Here is a 23,304-nt window from a genome sequence, read left to right as displayed (position 1 = left end):
GTTATAGTTGTGTTGACCACTATGTTATTGTTGTGTTGACCACTATGTTATTGTAGTGTTGACCACTGTGTTATTGTAGTGTTGACCACTATGTTATAGTTGTGTTGACCACTATGTTATTGTTGTGTTGACCACTATGTTATTGTAGTGTTGACCACTGTGTTATTGTAGTGTTGACCACTATGTTATAGTTGTGTTGACCACTATGTTATTGTAGTGTTGACCACTGTGTTATAGTTGTGTTGACCACTATAGTCCTATGTTATTGTTGTGTTGACCACTATGTTATTGTTGTGTTGACCACTATGTGATTGTAGTGTTGACCACTGTGTTATAGTTGTGTTGACCACTATGTTATTGTAGTGTTGACCACTATGTTATAGTTGTGTTGACCACTATAGTCCTATGTTATTGTAGTGTTGACCACTATGTTATTGTAGTGTTGACCACTATGTTATAGTATTGTTGACCACTGTGTTATAGTTGTGTTGACCACTATGTTATTGTAGTGTTGACCACTATGTTATAGTTGTGTTGACCACTATGTTATAGTTGTGTTGACCACTATTTTATTGTTGTGTTGACCACTATGTTATTGTAGTGTTGACCACTCTGTTATTGTAGTGTTGCCCACTATGTTATTGTAGTGTTGACCACTATGTTATAGTTGTGTTGACCACTATGTTATTGTAGTGTTGACCACTGTGTTTTAGTTGTGTTGACCACTATGTTATTGTAGTGTTGACCACTATGTTATAGTTGTGTTGACCACTATAGTCCTATGTTATTGTAGTGTTGACCACTATAGTCCTATGTTATTGTAGTGTTGACCACTATGTTATTGTAGTGTTGACCACTATGTTATAGTTGTGTTGACCACTATGTTATTGTTGTGTTGACCACTATGTTATTGTAGTGTTGACCACTGTGTTATTGTAGTGTTGACCACTATGTTATTGTAGTGTTGACCACTATGTTATAGTTGTGTTGACCACTATGTTATAGTTGTGTTGACCACTATGTTATTGTAGTGTTGACCACTATGTTATTGTTGTGTTGACCACTATGTTATTGTAGTGTTGACCACTGTGTTATTGTAGTGTTGACCACTATGTTATTGTAGTGTTGACCACTGTGTTATAGTTGTGTTGACCACTATGTTATTGTAGTGTTGACCACTATGTTATAGTAGTGTTGACCACTATGTTATTGTTGTGTTGACCACTGTGTTATTGTTGTGTTGACCACTATGTTATAGTTCTGTTGACCACTATGTTATTGCTGTGTTGAGCACTATGGTCCTATGTTATTGTAGTGTTGACCACTATGTTATTGTTGTGTTGACCACTATGTTATAGTTGTGTTGACCACTATAGTCCTATGGTATTGTTGTGTTGACCACTATGCTATTGTTGTATTGACCACTATGTTATAGTAGTGTTGACCACTATGTTATTGTAGTGTTGACCACTATGTTATTGTAGTGTTGACCACTATGTTATTGTAGTGTTGACCACTGTGTTATTGTAGTGTTGACCACTATGTTATTGTAGTGTTGACCACTATGTTATAGTTGTGTTGACCACTATGTTATTGTAGTGTTGACCACTATGTTATTGTTGTGTTGACCACTATGTTATAGTAGTGTTGACCACTATGTTATTGTAGTATTGACCACTATGTTATAGTTGTGTTGACCACTATGTTATTGTAGTGTTGACCACTATGTTATTGTAGTGTTGACCACTATAGTCCTATGTTATTGTAGTGTTGACCACTATGTTATTGTAGTGTTGACCACTATGTTATAGTTGTGTTGACCACTATGTTATTGTAGTGTTGACCACTATGTTATAGTTGTGTTGACCACTATAGTCCTATGTTATTGTTGTGTTGACCACTATGTTATTGTTGTGTTGACCACTATGTTATTGCTGTGTTGACCACTATGTGATTGTAGTGTTGACCACTGTGTTATAGTTGTGTTGACCACTATGTTATTGTAGTGTTGACCACTATGTTATAGTTGTGTTGACCACTATAGTCCTATGTTATTGTAGTGTTGACCACTATGTTATTGTAGTGTTGACCACTGTGTTATAGTTGTGTTGACCACTATAGTCCTATGTTATAGTAGTGTTGACCACTATATTCCTATGTTATAGTTGTGTTGACCACTGTGTTATTGTAGTGTTGACCACTATGTTATTGTTGTGTTGACCACTATGTTATAGTTGTGTTGACCACTATGTTATTGTTGTGTTGACCACTATGTTATTGTAGTGTTAACCACTATGTTATTGTTGTGTTGACCACTATGTTATAGTTGTGTTGACCACTATAGTCCTATGTTATTGTTGTGTTGACCACTATGTTATTGTTGTGTTGACCACTATGTTATAGTAGTGTTGACCACTATGTTATTGTAGTATTGACCACTATGTTATAGTTGTGTTGACCACTATGTTATTGTAGTGTTGACCACTATGTTATAGTTGTGTTGACCACTATGTTATAGTTGTGTTGACCACTATGTTATAGTTGTGTTGACCACTATGTTATAGTTGTGTTGACCACTATGTTATTGTAGTGTTGACCACTATGTTATTGTAGTGTTGACCACTATGTTATTGTAGTGTTGACCACTATGTTATTGTAGTGTTGACCACTGTGTTATTGTAGTGTTGACCACTATAGTCCTATGTTATAGTTGTGTTGACCACTATAGTCCTATGTTATAGTTGTGTTGACCACTATATTCCTATGTTATAGTTGTTTTGACCACTATGTTATTGTAGTGTTGACCACTATGTTATAGTTGTGTTGACCACTATAGTCCTATGGTATTGTTGTGTTGACCACTATGTTACAGTTGTGTTGACCACTATATTCCTATGTTATAGTTGTGTTGACCACTATGTTATAGTTGTGTTGACCACTATGTTATTGTTGTGTTGACCACTATGTTATTGTAGTGTTGACCACTGTGTTATTGTAGTGTTGACCACTATGTTATTGTAGTGTTGACCACTATGTTATAGTTGTGTTGACCACTATGTTATTGTAGTGTTGACCACTGTGTTATAGTTGTGTTGACCACTATAGTCCTATGTTATTGTTGTGTTGACCACTATGTTATTGTTGTGTTGACCACTATGTGATTGTAGTGTTGACCACTGTGTTATAGTTGTGTTGACCACTATGTTATTGTAGTGTTGACCACTATGTTATAGTTGTGTTGACCACTATAGTCCTATGTTATAGTTGTGTTGACCACTATGTTATAGTTGTGTTGACCACTATGTTATTGTTGTGTTGACCACTATGTTATTGTAGTGTTGACCACTGTGTTATTGTAGTGTTGACCACTATGTTATTGTAGTGTTGACCACTGTGTTATTGTAGTGTTGACCACTATGTTATTGTAGTGTTGACCACTATGTTATAGTTGTGTTGACCACTATGTTATTGTAGTGTTGACCACTATGTTATTGTTGTGTTGACCACTATGTTATAGTTGTGTTGACCACTATGTTATTGTTGTGTTGACCACTGTGTTTTAGTAGTGTTGACCACTATGTTATTGTAGTATTGACCACTATGTTATTGTAGTATTGACCACTATGTTATAGTTGTGTTGACCACTATGTTATTGTAGTGTTGACCACTATAGTCCTATGTTATAGTTGTGTTGACCACTATAGTCCTATGTTATTGTAGTATTGACCACTATGTTATAGTAGTGTTGACCACTATGTTATTGTTGTGTTGACCACTGTGTTATTGTTGTGTTGACCACTATGTTATAGTTGTGTTGACCACTATGTTATTGCTGTGTTGAGCACTATGGTCCTATGTTATTGTAGTGTTGACCACTATGTTATTGTTGTGTTGACCACTATGTTATAGTTGTGTTGACCACTATAGTCCTATGGTATTGTTGTGTTGACCACTATGCTATTGTTGTGTTGACCACTATGTTATTGTTGTGTTGACCACTATGTTATTGTAGTGTTGACCACTATGTTATAGTTGTGTTGACCACTATGTTATAGTTGTGTTGACCACTATTTTATTGTTGTGTTGACCACTATGTTATTGTAGTGTTGACCACTCTGTTATTGTAGTGTTGCCCACTATGTTATTGTAGTGTTGACCACTATGTTATAGTTGTGTTGACCACTATGTTATTGTAGTGTTGACCACTGTGTTATAGTTGTGTTGACCACTATAGTCCTATGTTATAGTAGTGTTGACCACTATATTCCTATGTTATAGTTGTGTTGACCACTGTGTTATTGTAGTGTTGACCACTATGTTATTGTTGTGTTGACCACTATGTTATAGTTGTGTTGACCACTATGTTATTGTTGTGTTGACCACTATGTTATAGTTGTGTTGACCACTATGTTATAGTTGTGTTGACCACTATGTTATAGTTGTGTTGACCACTATGTTATTGTAGTGTTGACCACTATGTTATTGTAGTGTTGACCACTATGTTATTGTAGTGTTGACCACTATGTTATTGTAGTGTTGACCACTATGTTATAGTTGTGTTGACCACTATGTTATTGTAGTGTTGACCACTATGTTATAGTTGTGTTGACCACTATAGTCCTATGGTATTGTTGTGTTGACCACTATGTTATTGTAGTGTTGACCACTATGTTATTGTAGTGTTGACCACTGTGTTATTGTAGTGTTGACCACTATAGTCCTATGTTATAGTTGTGTTGACCACTATAGTCCTATGTTATAGTTGTGTTGACCACTATATTCCTATGTTATAGTTGTTTTGACCACTATGTTATTGTAGTGTTGACCACTATGTTATAGTTGTGTTGACCACTATAGTCCTATGGTATTGTTGTGTTGACCACTATGTTACAGTTGTGTTGACCACTATATTCCTATGTTATAGTTGTGTTGACCACTATGTTATAGTTGTGTTGACCACTATGTTATTGTTGTGTTGACCACTATGTTATTGTAGTGTTGACCACTGTGTTATTGTAGTGTTGACCACTATGTTATTGTAGTGTTGACCACTATGTTATAGTTGTGTTGACCACTATGTTATTGTAGTGTTGACCACTGTGTTATAGTTGTGTTGACCACTATAGTCCTATGTTATTGTTGTGTTGACCACTATGTTATTGTTGTGTTGACCACTATGTGATTGTAGTGTTGACCACTGTGTTATAGTTGTGTTGACCACTATGTTATTGTAGTGTTGACCACTATGTTATAGTTGTGTTGACCACTATAGTCCTATGTTATAGTTGTGTTGACCACTATGTTATAGTTGTGTTGACCACTATGTTATTGTTGTGTTGACCACTATGTTATTGTAGTGTTGACCACTGTGTTATTGTAGTGTTGACCACTATGTTATTGTAGTGTTGACCACTGTGTTATTGTAGTGTTGACCACTATGTTATTGTAGTGTTGACCACTATGTTATAGTTGTGTTGACCACTATGTTATTGTAGTGTTGACCACTATGTTATTGTTGTGTTGACCACTATGTTATAGTTGTGTTGACCACTATGTTATTGTTGTGTTGACCACTGTGTTTTAGTAGTGTTGACCACTATGTTATTGTAGTATTGACCACTATGTTATTGTAGTATTGACCACTATGTTATAGTTGTGTTGACCACTATGTTATTGTAGTGTTGACCACTATAGTCCTATGTTATAGTTGTGTTGACCACTATAGTCCTATGTTATTGTAGTATTGACCACTATGTTATAGTAGTGTTGACCACTATGTTATTGTTGTGTTGACCACTGTGTTATTGTTGTGTTGACCACTATGTTATAGTTGTGTTGACCACTATGTTATTGCTGTGTTGAGCACTATGGTCCTATGTTATTGTAGTGTTGACCACTATGTTATTGTTGTGTTGACCACTATGTTATAGTTGTGTTGACCACTATAGTCCTATGGTATTGTTGTGTTGACCACTATGCTATTGTTGTGTTGACCACTATGTTATTGTTGTGTTGACCACTATGTTATTGTAGTGTTGACCACTATGTTATAGTTGTGTTGACCACTATGTTATAGTTGTGTTGACCACTATTTTATTGTTGTGTTGACCACTATGTTATTGTAGTGTTGACCACTCTGTTATTGTAGTGTTGCCCACTATGTTATTGTAGTGTTGACCACTATGTTATAGTTGTGTTGACCACTATGTTATTGTAGTGTTGACCACTGTGTTTTAGTAGTGTTGACCACTATGTTATTGTAGTATTGACCACTATGTTATTGTAGTATTGACCACTATGTTATAGTTGTGTTGACCACTATGTTATTGTAGTGTTGACCACTATAGTCCTATGTTATAGTTGTGTTGACCACTATAGTCCTATGTTATTGTAGTATTGACCACTATGTTATAGTAGTGTTGACCACTATGTTATTGTTGTGTTGACCACTGTGTTATTGTTGTGTTGACCACTATGTTATAGTTGTGTTGACCACTATGTTATTGCTGTGTTGAGCACTATGGTCCTATGTTATTGTAGTGTTGACCACTATGTTATTGTTGTGTTGACCACTATGTTATAGTTGTGTTGACCACTATAGTCCTATGGTATTGTTGTGTTGACCACTATGCTATTGTTGTGTTGACCACTATGTTATTGTTGTGTTGACCACTATGTTATTGTAGTGTTGACCACTATGTTATTGTTGTGTTGACCACTATGTTATAGTTGTGTTGACCACTATGTTATTGTTGTGTTGACCACTATGTTATTGTAGTGTTGACCACTATGTTATTGTAGTGTTGACCACTATGTTATTGTAGTGTTGACCACTATGTTATTGTTGTGTTGACCACTATGTTATTGTAGTGTTGACCACTATGTTATTGTAGTGTTGACCACTGTGTTATTGTTGTGTTGACCACTATGTTATAGTTGTGTTGACCACTATGTTATTGTTGTGTTGACCACTATGTTATTGTAGTGTTGACCACTATGTTATAGTTGTGTTGACCACTATAGTCCTATGTTATAGTTGTGTTGACCACTATGTTATTGTAGTGTTGACCACTATGTTATTGTAGTGTTGACCACTATGTTATTTTAGTGTTGACCACTATGTTATTGTTGTATTGACCACTATGTTATTGTTGTGTTGATCACTATGCTATTGTTGTGTTGACCACTATGTTATTGTTGTATTGACCACTATGTTTTTGTAGTGTTGACCACTATAGTCTTATGTTATTGTAGTGTTGACCACTATGTTTTTGTAGTGTTGACCACTATAGTCTTATGTTATTGTTGTCTTGACCACTATGTTATTGTAGTGTTGACCACTATGTTATTGTTGTGTTGACCACTATGTTATTGTAGTGTTGACCACTATGTTATTGTTGTGTTGACCACTATGTTATTGTAGTGTTGACCACTATGGTATAGTTGTGTTGACCACTATGTTATTGTAGTGTTGACCACTATAGTCTTATGTTATTGTAGTGTTGACCACTATGTTATTGTAGTGTTGACCACTATAGTCCTATGTTATTGTTGTATTGACCACTATGTTATTGTTGTATTGACCACTATGGTCCTATGTTATTGTTATCATGTTGTAGTAACCAGTCCATCTCTCTCTCTCTCTCTCTCTCTAATCATGTTGTAGTAACTGGTATTTTTTTCCGCAGTAATAGCTACTCTAAATTGGACAGTGTTATAACAAGAATTTAAGCTTTCAGACGAGACATTGTTTTGATCCTCTAAAATCTGCGATCGTGAGACAAGGTGCTGCATGATTTACAACTGTCCCGTTAACGGGACACCTATCCCAGAGCGGCTCCCCTAAAAAAGCAACTTCTCCTTTTGAAAACAGCATGTGTGGTATCAACATGAGTCAGAAACATTTATTCTAGTGTCAAAATGAACTACAAAGTGTAAATATAATCATTTTGGTCATTAAAGTCTGGTCCAAAACTGCGATTTGTGAGATGTAGAAAATATTATTTTGAAATGAAGGGTATCCTAATCGTTATCCATGTTGTGTCATCGGCAAACTTAAAAAACTTCTTCGGGATTGGTGCGGGACGGTTGAGCTAACGTAGGCTAATGCGATTAGCATGAGGTTATAAGTAACAAGAACATATCCCAGGACATAGACATGGTAGCCTAGTGGTTAGAGTGTTGGACTAGTAACCGGAAGGTTGCGAGTTCAAATCCCCGAGCTGACAAGGTACAAATCTGTCGTTCTGCCCCTGAACAGGCAGTTAACCCACTGTTCCCAGGCCGTCATTGAAAATAAGAATTTGTTCTTAACCGACTTGCCTAGTTAAATAAATAAAGGTTGTTCAGGGGCAGAACGACAGATTTTTACCTTGTCAGCTCAGGGATTCAATCTTGCAACCTTACGGTTAACTAGTCCAACACTCTAACCACCTGCCTCACGAGGAGCCTGCCTGTTACGCGAATGCAGTAAGAAGCCAAGGTAAGTTGTTAGCTACCATTAAACTTAATCAATCATAATCACTAGTTATAACTACACATGGTTGATCATATTACTAGTTTATCAGAAATACAATGGTTTATCTGATGTTGGCAGAAAGCTTAAATTCTTAACTTAACTGACTTGCCTGGTTAAATAAAGGTAAAATAAAATAAAAAATGCTGTAAACACAGTCCAGTTCATCTACTCGCGACTCCTCATGCTGTAAACACAGTCCAGCTCATCAATGCTGCAGAAATACAATGGTTTATCTGATGTTGGCAGAAAGCTTAAATGCTTGTTAATCTACTGTCCAATTTACAGTAGCTGTTACAATGAAAGAATACCATACTATTGTTTGAGGAGAGAGTGCACATTTTTGAACATGAAAAGATATTAATAAATAAATTAGGCACGATTGGGTAGTCTTGATACAACATTTTGAACAGAAATACAATACAATGGTTTATTGGATCAGTCTTAAACTTTGCACCTACACCACAATCCTCAAAGTGTTTCCTTTCAAATGGCACCAAGAATATGCTTCAGGGCCTGAACTACAGGCAGTTAGATTTGGGTATGTCATTTTAGGTGAAAATTGAATAAAAGGGTCCGATCCTTAAGTTTCTTTAATGATGGTGTTGGAGTCGTGCCTGGCCATGCAGTATTGAGTGAACAGGGGGTACAGGAGGTGATGTAGTCATATATAATATGTAACAGCATAACAGAACACATTAGATCAACTGCAATCACACTCACACTCGTGGCTGCACAAAAAGAGCTATGAGCAAACTACACCCCAAAATATTCAAGGCTGTTTCAAGTTATCTAGAAGGGTGAGTGACTGTATCTGTGTAGTGTTTTGGCAGAGTGGATTTCCAAATGAATGCACACACAAGAGACACCCACATTAACCCACCCCCTCAAGACAACTCTCGTTTGGCTTCAGTCATGGCCCTTGGATTTCTTATTGACCAAGCTGAGAAAATGAGCCACCCTATAATACCATCACCAGGGGAACATGAATACAGCCTTCTGGATGGAAATAGTCTGAAGACTTATACAAGGGGACAACTCACATACCAATAAAATGTCAATCAATCACTGATAGACAGTTTTTTCTTCTTACGGGTTGTTTCCAAAAACGGCACCCTATTGTCTACATAGTACAATACTGATGAAAAGAATAAGGTTTCAGACGCAGAAACAGTTACCACAGCTCACCTGGTGCCGTCTTGCTGGTGAGGGTGAGTTTGGTGGGTGGCAGGCTCCCAGAGAGGCTGAGTTTGGCGGGCAGGCTGTTGGTCTTGTGCTTGTCCCTGGGGTTGATAGTAATCGTCTTGGGTCTGCCAGTCTGGTTGGCTCTGGGATCCGGTCCTGACCGCACCGATCCCAGTCTCTGCTTCTTCAGTTCTTTCTCTCTCTCTTGCGCCGCTCGGATCTCTTCCTCGATCATGGACAGAGTCCTCTGCTTCCGGGAGCGCAGCTTGAACGGTCCGGTGCTCTGCTCTGTCTCCTGGGCTCTGGTCGCTGCGGCTGTGCTGCGGAGCTCGGCCGCCTCGGAGTACTTAGAGAAGTAGCTGAACTGGTCCTTTTCACCCAGGGTCCGGGGCAGCTCTGGAGCCTGATAGGGCTCTATGGGACGGGGAGGGATGAGGACAGGAGTGCGGACTGGGACCGGGTCTGGGTTTAGGGCCAGTGAGCGACTGAGTGCTGACTGGACGAGGATCTTAGGACCCCCGGAGGAAGATCTCTGTGGAAGGGGGGCGTAGGTAGGTCTCTCCATCTGGACATAGGTAGGTCTCTCTACCTGGACATAGGTAGGTCTCTCTACCTGGGTTGGGAGGGGCTGGAGCTGGGGTGAAGGAGACTGATGTTGGGTTGGACTTGACTGGAACTTGGCTGGAGGTGACAGCGGCTGAGGTGATGGAGTTGACTGGTACTGGGGTGGAGCTGACTGGAGGGTCTGTAAGGGTGTTGGTGACTGCTGCAGTGGGCTTGGAGGTGAGTGGAGCTGGGGAGGTGGTGGAGAGTGGAGGTCTAGATGTGTGAGTGACTGATATTCTGTTGGTAGTGATGAAAGGTTCCCAGAAAATGGATGTAGAACGTCTGAGTGCCTCATCTGGAGGGGGGGGACCCTCTGCCACTCCTCACCCTGCTGAGACTGGTTCTGATTAATCAGGGCATGCTGGATGATACTCTGCACCAGCATACCTGCATGGTACTCCAGCTCTTGCTCCGACAGACCCTGACTTCCCTCGTTCTGCTCCCCAGGGGACATGGTGGTGCCTCCCTCCATCTTTCCGTTGACGGGTGTAGTGGACTGTGGGGTGGAGGGGAAGGAGTACTCTCCCAGAGACGTCTCCCCCAGGTAGGAGGCCGACATGGTCTCATTTGACGCCCCGCTGTCGGATACGTTACTCATGCTGAAGTCTTTTGACAGGGTATCCAGCATAGAGTTATCCAGGGACCGCAGGGAAAGCTCGTCCAGCCCGGAGTCACATTCCTTGGGGTTGCAGGAGGACAGAGAGGCGCTGGGGCTGTGGAGGGAGGAGGAATGATGCTGGAGGGACAGAGGATCCTTCTCATCTTTTATGATGGTCATGACGGCCCTGGCGCAGGTAAAGTCTCCGTCTCTGTATCTGTTCTCCATCGAGGCCTCCCTGGGGCCACTATTACTGGGCTCTCCCTGTCCCAGCCCCAGCCCCAGGACCCTCCCCACGGTAGAGGTGGGGGACTGGGACCCTTCTGGGCTGCAGTAGATCCTCTCTGTCCGGACTGTTGTGGTGGTTATGTCGCTGTCCTCTAGTGGTGAGTCCTGGTAACTGCTGTAGCCCACAGTGACGTAATCGGAGGATCGCTCCACGTGGATCACGGTGTCTGGTGATCTGGAGAAAGGCTTGGCCGAGTTGGGAGCTGTGACCTGTGACCTCTCGGCTGCCTGCTGCCTTGCGTGTTCCATCTGGAGGAACTGCTTCCTGGCGGTAGAGAAGTCCATCTGCTCCACCAGGATGTCCTCCTTGGTGCTCTGGAAGAGCTCGGGCGTGTCGCGGCCAGCCTCAGGGTCAGCATTAGGGTCCAAGGTCATGGAGTACTGGGCGTACATCTGGGACATCCCACCAGTGAACTCTGACCTCCTCTGCTGCTTCCTCTCCTCGTACTTCCTGTGTGACTCTAGTTTGTCTGGCTCAAGCTCCTCCTCCAGACTCTTCTCCTGAGGAGGGTTCCACCACTTTGTCCCCATGTCTGGGTTCTTCTTTACCGCCTGGCCCCTGATCAGCTCCAACCTCTCCCTCTCCAGCTCTACCACCTCCTCCGAGGGACGCACCTTCTTCACGCGCACTTCCTTCTCACACGGGTCGAACAGCTTGGACGGCTTCTTCTCCTCCTGGAAGGCCCGCAGCTCGAAACGAGCTTCCTTCTTGATGGTGGTCATAGTGGGGGATATTGTCTCTCCTCCCTGCTTCCTGTAGTTCTCCTGCTTTCCTCCCATTGGCCAAGAGTGGCCGTTGGGCCTGGTGTTATTGGTATTGTTGGTGTAATTGACATCCTGGTGTCCAATGAAGATAGTCTGCTTTCTCCCCTCTACTATGACCTCATGGCATGTTGTGTCTGTGTTGGAGATGTTGACAGATGGTCCAGTCCCGTCGATGTTGACCTCCCCGGGGTGTTTCTCAGTGGTCGCCGTCCCGTTAGAGGGTGATGGCGTGGTATCAACCCCGGGGTCACAGCAGTTAGCTTCCAACACCTCATCTAGGTAGGCTATCTCATGAGCTACCTCAATGTCCAGGGGCTGGGGCTGGTGTTTGTTGCCCTGGCCGTTGAGCCCTTGGCTGGGGTAGCAGCTCTCAGGGTGGGCCTCCACCTCCATGGTGCTGGTGGTTGTACTGCTGTCTCCTCCAAGCGCTGAGATCACACTAACAGAGTTGAGGAAACCGACACTCTTTCTCTCCGTTCTGTCTCTCTTCAGATCACCACTGCCATCCTCTGATGCATTGGAGGACTTCTGGAAGACAAAGAGTGTTAGATTATTATTGTTCTGTCTTGGCAATGAATGTACAGTGGATGTGTCCAAAATGGACCCCTATTCTCAAAATAGAGCTCTATTTTACAATTGGGACACTTGGATTTCTTTATCAGATAGCACCTGGGGATTTCTGAAAGAAAAAATATCAATTCATTTTTATTCTGTCCGGGCGTGGCGTAGCATAGCAGTACTTAGCGTCAGTTAATCAGGTTGTAGCATAGCAGTACTTAGCATCAGTTAACCAGGTTGTAGCATAGCAGTACTTAGCATCAGTTAACCAGGTTGTAGCATAGCAGTACTTAGCATCAGTTAACCAGGTTGTAGCATAGCAGTACTTAGCATCAGTTAATCAGGTTGTAGCATAGCAGTACTTAGCGTCAGTTAATCAGGTTGTAGCATAGCAGTATTTAGCATCAGTTAATCAGGTTGTAGCATTGCAGTACTTAGCGTCAGTTAATCAGGTTGTAGCATAGCAGTACTTAGCATCAGTTAATCAGGTTGTAGCATAGCAGTACTTAGCGTCAGTTAATCAGGTTGTAGCATAGCAGTACTTAGCATCAGTTAACCAGGTTGTAGCATAGCAGTACTTAGCGTCAGTTAATCAGGTTGTAGCATAGCAGTACTTAGCATCAGTTAAACAGGTTGTAGCATAGCAGTACTTAGCGTCAGTTAATCAGGTTGTAGCATAGCAGTACTTAGCATCAGTTAATCAGGTTGTAGCATAGCAGTACTTAGCATCAGTTAATCAGGTTGTAGCATAGCAGTACTTAGCATCAGTTAATCAGGTTGTAGCATAGCAGTACTTAGCATCAGTTAATCAGGTTGTAGCATAGCAGTACTTAGCGTCAGTTAACCAGGTTGTAGCATAGCAGTACTTAGCATCAGTTAACCAGGTTGTAGCATAGCAGTACTTAGCATCAGTTAATCAGGTTGTAGCATAGCAGTACTTAGCATCAGTTAACCAGGTTGTAGCATAGCAGTACTTAGCATCAGTTAATCAGGTTGTAGCATAGCAGTACTTAGCATCAGTTAACCAGGTTGTAGCATAGCAGTACTTAGCATCAGTTAACCAGGTTGTAGCATAGCAGTACTTAGCATCAGTTAATCAGGTTGTAGCATAGCAGTATTTAGCATCAGTTAATCAGGGAGTAGCATAGCAGTATTTAGCATCACTTAATCAGGGAGTAGCATAGCAGTATTAACCAGGGCGTAGCAGATAAGTATTTAGCATCAGTTAATCAGGGAGTAACGTAGCAGTATTTAGCATAAGTTAATCAGGGCGTAGCATAGCAGTATTTAGCATCAGTTAATCAGGGCGTAACATAGCAGTATTTAGCATCAGTTAATCAGGGCGTAACATAGCAGTATTTAGCATCAGTTAATCAGGGCGTAACATTTGAAACCAAACAGGAAGTACTGGGAATAATGAAGAGAATGAAATCCGATAACATTTAATGTTGTCAGAATGTTCACTTATATGCTGATGATATGCTGATGATATGCTGATGATATGCTGATGATATGCTGATGATATGCTCATGTGTTCTATACAGCAGGTTAAAATATGCACACAATGTATGTAGACTTACTCTATTGTGTTATTGACTGTATGTTTGTTTTATTCCATGTGTAACTCTGTGTTGTTGTATGTGTCGAACTGCTTTGCTTTATCTTGGCCAGGTCGCAGTTGTAAATGAGAACGTGTTCTCAATGTGCCTACCTGGTTAAATAAAGGTGTTCTCAATGTGCCTACCTGGTTAAATAAAGGTGTTCTCAACTGGCCTACCTGGTTAAATAAAGGTGTTCTCAATGTGCCTACCTGGTTAAATAAAGGTGTTCTCAACTGGCCTACCTGGTTAAATAAAGGTGAAATGCAGTATATTACAGCACATATGAATTACAAACACTTGTACAGATATCTAATATCCAAGCACAGTCAACTACTACAAGTTATTTGCAATAAGAGGCATTCCTGAGGAGGAAATGCTCCTAAAACGGAGAATAAAATCCATATTTCACCAAAACACTTTTTATCTTCTGTTGAGATTAGACAGGTTAAAATTCAACAGTCTGGGGCTGAAAGGAAGACCCCTCTGTCTCTGTCTGTCTCTCTCGTGTGTGTGTGTGTGTGTGTGTGTGTGTGTGTGTGTGTGTGTGTGTGTGTGTGTGTGTGTGTGTGTGTGTGTGTGTGTGTGTGTGTGTGTGTGTGTGTGTGTGTGTGTGTGTGTGTGTGTCTCTCGTGTGTGTGTGTGTGTGTGTGTGTGTGTGTCCCTTCTCTGATGTTCTGTGACCCTGACTGCTACAGCAGCATCTTCCTCTGGATGTCAACACAACTACACAGCTACAAAAGGGGCCCTAAAACACACACACACACACACACACACACACACACACACACACACACACACACACACACACACACACACACACACACACACACACACACACACACACACACACACACACACACACACACACACACACACACACACACACACCTCAAGGCCAAACTCTCTCACCCTGAGTTGATAATGACATTAACAGTCATGTGAAACTCGTCAGTCACACAGCACAGAAATCACCCACGTTAATGTAGCCTAGCTTCAGTAGATGGAACATCACCCACGTTAATGTAGCCTAGCTTCAGTAGATGGAACATCACCCACGTTAATGTAGCCTAGCTTCAGTAGATGGAACATCACCCACGTTAATGTAGCCTAGCTTCAGTAGATTAATGTAGCCTAGCTTCAGTAGATGGAACATCACCCACGTTAATGTAGCCTAGATACAGTAGATAGAACATCACCCACGTATGGGTGGAGGTGGGGGTGGGGGTAGAGGTCGAGGTGGAGGAAGATCAAGGAGAGTAATCTCTGATTAAATTCGGGTGGCTGTGGTGGACCATGGTTTGACCATGAGAGAGAGAGTCTGGGCAGACCATGTGGTCAACCATGGTTTGACCTTGAGAGAGAGGCTGGGCAGACCATGTGGTCAACCATGGTTTGACCTTGAGAGAGGCTGGGCAGACCATGTGGTAGATGGTTTGACCTTGAGAGAGGCTGGGCAGACCATGTGGTCAACCATGGTTTGGGTGGAGGTGGGGGCTGGGCAGACCATGGGTCAACCATGGTTTGACCTTGGGAGAGAGGCTGCAGAGGAAGATCTTTGACCTTGAGAGAGAGGCTGGGAGACCATGTGGTCAACCATGGTTTAAATTTGAGAGAGAGGCTGGGCAGACCTGTGGTGGACCATGGTTTGACCAGATGAGATGGTTTGACCTTGAGAGAGAGGCTGGGCAGACCATGTGGTCAACCATGGTTTGACCTTGAGAGAGAGGCTGGGCAGACCATGTGGTCAACCATGGTTTGACCTTGAGAGAGAGGCTGGGCAGACCATGTGCTCAACCATGGTTTGACCTTGAGAGAGATCTGAGCCGCTTCCCTCCATCATCCGGACGTTCCACAATGAGAAGAGGTTTGTACTGCAGACATCGGACCTCTCTGCTACTTTTACTACTTGACAGTAGTACAACATAAAGTAAAGACTGTAGATTACAATACGTACAGGAACATGCTGACCACACTGCTCGTGTCTCGTCGCTCGAGCGCTGAAAAATAAACATGAACATGAACCCCTTTCTTGTTTAGTGTTTTACGTATCGTAGACTCGTCAACAAAGATGTTAGCATGTTACAGAGATGTTAGCATGTTACAGAGATTTCTGTAAGTCTTTAGCTGACACTCTAGGATTCTTCTTAACCTCATTGAACATTCTGTGCTGTGCTCTTGCAGTCATTCTTGTTTAGTGTTTTACGTATCGTAGACTCGTCAACAGAGATGTTAGCATGTTACAGAGATGTTAGCATGTTACAGAGATTTCTGTAAGTCTTTATGTTAGGATTCTTCTTAACCTGTTGAACATTCTGTGCTGTGCTCTTGCAGTCATTCTTGTTTAGTGCATGTTACAGAGATTTCATGTTAGATGTTCATGTTACAGAGATTTCTGTAAGTCACTCTAGGATTCTTCTTAACCTCGTTGAACATTCTGTGCTCTTGCAGTCATTCTTGTTTAGTGTTTTACGTATCGTAGACTCGTCAACAGAGATGTTAGCATGTTACAGAGATGTTAGCATGTTACAGAGATGTTAGCATGTTACAGAGATTTCTGTAAGTCTTTAGCTGACACTCTAGGATTCTTCTTAACCTCGTTGAACATTCTGTGCTCTTGCAGTCATCTTTGCAGGACGGACACACGTTTCTCCGTTTATAGACAATGTGTCTTACCTTTGGACTGATGAACATCAAGGCTTTTAGGGATACTTTTGAAACCCTTTCCAGCTTTATGCAAGTCTACAATTCTTAATCTTATGTCTTCTGAGATTTCTTTTGTTCGAGGCAAGGTTCACATCAGGCACTGCTTCTCGTGAATAGCAAACTCATGTTTTGTGAGTGTTTTTTTATAGGGCAGGGCAGCTCTCACCAACATCTCCAATCTCATCTCATTGATTGGACTCCAGGTTAGCATGACTCCTGACTCCAATTAGCTTTTGGAGAAGTCATTAGCCTTGGGGGGTTCACATACTTTTTCCAACCTACACTGTGAATGTTTAAATGATGTATTCAATATAGACAAGAAAAATACAATAATGTGTGTGTTATTACTTTAAGCAGACTGTGTTTGTCTATCGTTGTGACCTAGATGAAGATCAGATCAAATTCTATGACCCAATTTATGCAGAAATCCAGGTAATTCCAAAGGGTTCACCTACTTTATCTTGCCACTGTACATTGTTATTCAATCATTTCATCAATACTGCTTGTCAACAAGCATCTGTGTAGACAGGAGCTAAAATAAAACTTGGTTCTATTTGTGATGCTCAACTCACTGCAAGTCCGGCCTCTCCCATCTCCTCATTGGTTTATAGGAGTATATACCCACGTCCCATCTCCTCATTGGTTTATAGGAGTATATACCCACGTGCCATCTCCTCATTGGTTTAAAGGAGTATATACCCACGTCCCATCTCCTCATTGGTTTATAGGAGAATATACCCACGTCCCATCTCCTCATTGGTTTATAGGAGTATATACCCACGTCCCATCTCCTCATTGGTTTATAGGAGTATATACCCACACCCCATCTCCTCATTGGTTTATAGGAGTATATACCCACGTCCCATCTCCTCATTGGTTTATAGGAGCATATACCCACGTCCCATCTCCTCATTGGTTTATAGGAGTATATACCCACGCCCCATCTCCTCATTGGTTTATAGGAGCATATACCCACGTCCCATCTCCTCATTGGTTTATAGGAGTATAAACCCACGCCCCATCTCCTCATTGGTTTATAGGAGTATATACCCACGTCCCATCTCCTCATTGGTTTAAAGGAGCATGTACCCATGTCCCATCTCCTCATTGGTTTATAGGAGTATATACCCACGTCCCATCTCCTCATTGGTTTAAAGGAGCATGTACCCACGTGGGTGATAGAAAGGTCCACCCTCCAGTCCAGTTGATAAAGTACCTCCACGTCACATGGTTACAGTAACAAAACCTGCTGCAACACAAGCTTCTACATCTGCCCACACAACCTAGAGCCCCAAGCACTTTACACACTTCCAGCAACACACTTCCCTCCCCTCTCTCCTTCCCTCCTCTCTCTCCCCATCCCTCCTCTCTCCCCTTCCGTCATCTCTCTCCTCTTCCCTCCACTCTCTCCTCTTCTCTCCTCTCTCTCCCCATCCCTCCTCTCTCTCCTCTTCCCTCCACTCTCTCCCCTTCTCTCCTCTCCCCTCCACTCTCTCCCCTTCTCTCCTCTCTCTCCCCATCCCTCCTCTCTCTCCTCTTCCCTCCACTCTCTCCCCTTCTCTCCTCTCCCCCCACTCTCTCCCCTTCTCTCCTCTCTCTCCCCATCCCTCCTCTCTCTCCTCTTCACTCCACTCTCTCCCCTTCCCCCTCTCTCCTCTTCTCTCCTCTCTCTCCCCTTCCCTCCTCTCTCCTCTCCTCTCTCTCCTCTTCACTCCCTCCTCTCTCTCCCCTTCCCCCTCTCTCCTCTTCTCTCCTCTCTCTCCCTTCCCTCCTCTCTCCTCTTCCTCTCCTCTCTCCCCTTCCCTCCCCTTTCTCCCCATCCCTCCTCTCTCCTCTTCCCTCCACTCTCTCCCCCTTCCCTCCTCTCTCTCCCTTTCCCTCCTCTCTCTCCTCTTCCCTCCTCTCTCTCCCCTTCCCTCCTCTCTCCTCTTCCCTCTCCTCTCTCTCCCCTCCCCTTTCTCCCCATCCCTCCTCTCTCCTCTTCCCTCCACTCTCTCCCCTTTCCACCTCCCTCTCCCCTTCCTTCCTCTCTCTCCCTTTCCCTCCTCTCTCTCCCTTTCCCTCCTCTCTCTCCCCTTCCCTCCTCTCTCTCCCCTACCCTCCTCTCTCCTCTTCCCTCCACTCTCTCCCCTTTCCACCTCCCTCTCCCCTTCCCTCCTCTCTCTCCCTTTCCCTCCTCTCTCTCCCTGTCCCTTTTCTCTCCCCTTCCCTCCTCTCCCTTTCCCTCCTCTCTCTCCCTTTCCCTCCTCTCTCTCCCTCTCCCTTTCCCTCCCCTTCCCTCCTCTCTCTCCCCTTTCCACCTCCCTCCCCCTTTCCTGTAAGTGATCCCCTCATGGCTGATAAGCCTAGATGTCCCTGACCAATGTGCTGTTAGACGGAGAGCTAGCTGTGAAACAGAGCAGGGACAGCCACACACAGAGAGAGAGAGAGACATCACTCACCACCGATGATAAGAGACTAGCAGAATAATAGACTCAGCTAGCTCTTCTAGGAAACACAATATCTAGCTCTACCATGAACACCACGGACGTTTCCTCACAGAGAACATAGATATGACTAGTTATAACATGGAGACACTGTTACAATACTGTTATTACAACTACAATCCAATACTGTTATTACAACTACAATCTGATTTACTGGGATAAAAATAAACCATACGGGAAGCTTTTCATTTTTTAGAAGAGACAGATTAAATGTCAAGCTAATAGTTTGATCTGAAGTCTATGAAGAAAAAAAATCATGAAGAGGAGGGAAGGATGATTGTGGTGGTATTGGTCCTCTGACTGACTGGTATTAGTCCTCTGACTGACTGGTATTGCCCCTCTGACTGACTGGTATTGGTCCTCTGACTGACTGGTATTGGTCCTCTGACTGACTGGTATTAGTCCTCTGACTGACTGGTATTAGTCCTCTGACTGACTGGTATTAGTCCTCTGACTGACTGGTATTGGTCCTCTGACTGACTGGTATTGGTCCTCTGACTGACTGGTATTAGTCCTCTGACTGACTGGTATTAGTCCTCTGACTGACTGGTATTAGTCCTCTGACTGACTGGTATTAGTCCTCTGACTGACTGGTATTGGTCCTCTGACTGACTGGTATTGGTCCTCTGACTGACTGGTATTGGTCCTCTGACTGACTGGTATTGGTCTTCTGACTGACTGGTATTGGTCCTCTGACTGACTGCTTTGGTCCTCTGACTGACTGGTATTGGTCCTCTGACTGACTGGTATTGGTCCTCTGACTGACTGGTATTGGTCCTCTGACTGACTGGTATTGGTCCTCTGACTGACTGGTATTGGTCCTCTGACTGACTGGTATTGGTCCTCTGACTGACTGGTATTGCCCCTCTGACTGACTGGTATTGGTCTTCTGACTGACTGGTATTGGTCCTCTGACTGACTGGTATTGGTCCTCTGACTGACTGGTATTGGTCCTCTGACTGACTGGTATTGGTCCTCGGTCTGACTGGTATTGGTCCTCTGACTGACTGGTATTGGTCCTCTGACTGACTGGTATTGGTCCTCTGACTGACTGGTATTGGTCCTCTGACTGACTGGTATTGGTCCTCTGACTGACTGGTATTGGTCCTCTGACTGACTGGTATTGCCCCTCTGACTGACTGGTATTGGTCTTCTGACTGACTGGTATTGGTCCTCTGACTGACTGGTATTAGTCCTCTGACTGACTGGTATTGGACTGGTATTAGTCCTCTGACTGACTGGTATTGGTCCTCTGACTGACTGGTATTAGTCTTCTGACTGACTGGTATTGGTCCTCTGACTGACTGGTATTAGTCCTCTGACTGACTGGTATTGGTCCTCTGACTGACTGGTATTAGTCCTCTGACTGACTGGTATTAGTCCTCTGACTGACTGGTATTAGTCCTCTGACTGACTGGTATTAGTCCTCTGACTGACTGGTATTAGTCCTCTGACTGACTGGTATTAGTCCTCTGACTGACTGGTATTGGTCCTCTGACTGACTGGTCCTCTGACTGACTTAGTCCTCTGACTGACTGGTATTAGTCTTCTGACTGACTGGTATTGGTCCTCTGACTGACTGGTATTAGTCCTCTGACTGACTGGTTTGGTCCTCTGACTGACTGGTATTGGTCCTCTGACTGACTGGTATTAGTCCTCTGACTGACTGGTATTGGTCCTCTGACTGACTGGTATTAGTCCTCTGACTGACTGGTATTGGTCCTCGGTCTGACTGGTATTACTATATTTAGAAGTATTACTCTACCACTATGACTATATTAATATTCTACTAGAAGTATTACTCTACCACTATGACTATATTAATATTCTACTAGAAGTATTACTCCACCACTATATTAATATTCTACTAGAAGTATTACTCCACCACTATATTAATATTCTACTAGAAGTATTACTTATTCTACTAGAAGTATTCTCCACCACTATTAATATTCTACTAGAAGTATTACTCCACTATATTAATATTCTACTAGAAGTATTACTCCACCACTATATTAATATTCTACTATTGAAGTATTACTCACCACTATATTAATATTCTACTAGAAGAAGTGACTATATTAATACTCTACCACTATGACTATATTAATATTCTACTAGAAGTATTACTCTACCACTATGACTATATTAATAGAAGTATTACTTCTATTCTACTAGAAGTATTACTCCACCACTATATTAATATTCTACTAGAAGTATTACTCCACCACTATATTATATTCTTAATATTCTACTATTAATATTCTACTAGAAGTATTACTCTACCACTATATTGATATTCTACTAGAAGTATTACTCTACCACTATATTAATATTCTACTAGAAGTATTACTCTACCACTATGACTATATTAATATTCTACTAGAAGTATTACTCCACCACTATATTAATATTCTACTAGAAGTATTACTCTACCACTATATTAATATTCTACTAGAAGTATTACTCTACCACTATATTAATATTCTACTAGAAGTATTACTCTACCACTATATTAATATTCTACTAGAAGTATTACTCTACCACTATGACTATATTAATATTCTACTAGAAGTATTACTCCACCACTATATTAATATTCTACTGGAAGTATTACTCCACTGCAGTACTTAACAAACAACAACATTTATTTAACTAGGCAAGTCAATTTAAGAACTATATTATTATTTACTAAAGATTACTCTACCACTATGACTATAGAACAGCTGGGTTAACTCCACCACTTGTTCAGGGACAGACAGATTTTTACTTAATATTCTACTAGAAGTATTACTCCACCACTATATTAATATTCTACTGGAAGTATTACTCCACTGCAGTACTTAACAAACAACAACATTTATTTAACTAGGCAAGTCAATTTAAGAACTAATTATTATTTACAATGACGGCCTACCGGAGAACAGCGGGTTAACTGCCTTGTTCAGGGACAGACAGATTTTTACTTAATTAGCTCTGGGATTTGAATTTACGGTTACTGGCCCACCACTCTAACCACTAGGCTACCTGCCACCCTCCTCTGCCTAATGATAGCTGTTGTCCTGTGTCCTCTCTGTCCTCGTGTGTAAAAGACCAGCCAGCTAGCTGCAGTACTTACCCTGCCTAATGATAGCTGTTGTTCTGTTTCCTCTCTGTCCTCGTGTGTAAAAGACCAGCCAGCTAGCTGCAGTACTTACCCTGCCTAATGATAGCTGTTGTTCTGTTTCCTCTCTGTCCTCGTGTGTAAAATACCAGCCAGCTAGCTGCAGTACTTACCCTGCCTAATGATAGCTGTTGTCCTGTGTCCTCTCTGTCCTCGTGTGTAAATTACCAGCCAGCTAGCTGCAGTACTTACCCTGCCTAATGATAGCTGTTGTTCTGTTTCCTCTCTGTCCTCGTGTGTAAAAGACCAGCCAGCTAGCTGCAGTACTTACCCTGCCTAATGATAGCTGTTGTTCTGTTTCCTCTCTGCCAGAGCCTTTTCCTTTCCTGTACAATAGCCCTCCTCTTTTTCCTCTCCTTTCACAATGCCTCTTCTCTCCCCGTCACATTCCTCTCCTGCCCCTGCCTCTCTTCAAGCTGTGATGTCATGGGCGCGCAGGCAAAGAGGCGGAGGGTCTGGCTTAACAAGAGAGTGTTCCCTCTCTTCCCCCTCTCCTCCTCCCTCTCCCCTCTCTTCCCCCTCTCTTCCCTCCTCCTCATTCTCTTCCCTCTCTCCCCTCTCCTCCCTCTTCCCTCTCTTCCCTCTCTCCCCTCTCCTCCCTCTCTCTCCCCTCTCTCCCCTCTCTTCCCCCTCTCCTCCCTCCTCTTCCCTCTCTTCCCTCTCTTCCCTCACTCTCCTCTCCTCCCTCTCCCCCCCTCTCCTCCCTCTATCTCCAGAAGACAGAACCCCCTCCAGATAAAGATCCTCTCTGTATAGGAGAGTGAAGGCCCTTAAACAGCCCTCCACACCCTAACCCCCCTCTGTGAGGGCCCTTAAACAGCCCTCCACACCCTAAC

At 42.5% G+C, this 23,304-nt stretch overlaps 1 protein-coding gene across 1 annotated transcript in view; it reads right to left on the bottom strand.

The window, feature by feature from the left end:
• The window catches only part of LOC115125461 (A-kinase anchor protein 2), a 77,717-nt gene that overhangs the window by 13,919 nt on the left and 40,494 nt on the right, over nt 1-23,304 (bottom strand). Inside the window, exon 2 of the mRNA XM_065017153.1 lies at nt 9,704-12,485. Coding sequence (XP_064873225.1) covers nt 9,704-12,350 — 2,647 coding nt within the window. The 5' untranslated portion in view covers nt 12,351-12,485. The remainder of the gene's footprint in view (nt 1-9,703; nt 12,486-23,304) is intronic.

Source organism: Oncorhynchus nerka, linkage group LG4, assembly GCF_034236695.1.
Source record: "Oncorhynchus nerka isolate Pitt River linkage group LG4, Oner_Uvic_2.0, whole genome shotgun sequence".
Taxonomy (NCBI): Eukaryota; Metazoa; Chordata; class Actinopteri; order Salmoniformes; family Salmonidae; genus Oncorhynchus; species Oncorhynchus nerka.
The sequence above is the reverse complement of the archived record's forward strand: the minus strand, read 5'-3'. Positions and strand labels throughout refer to the sequence as shown.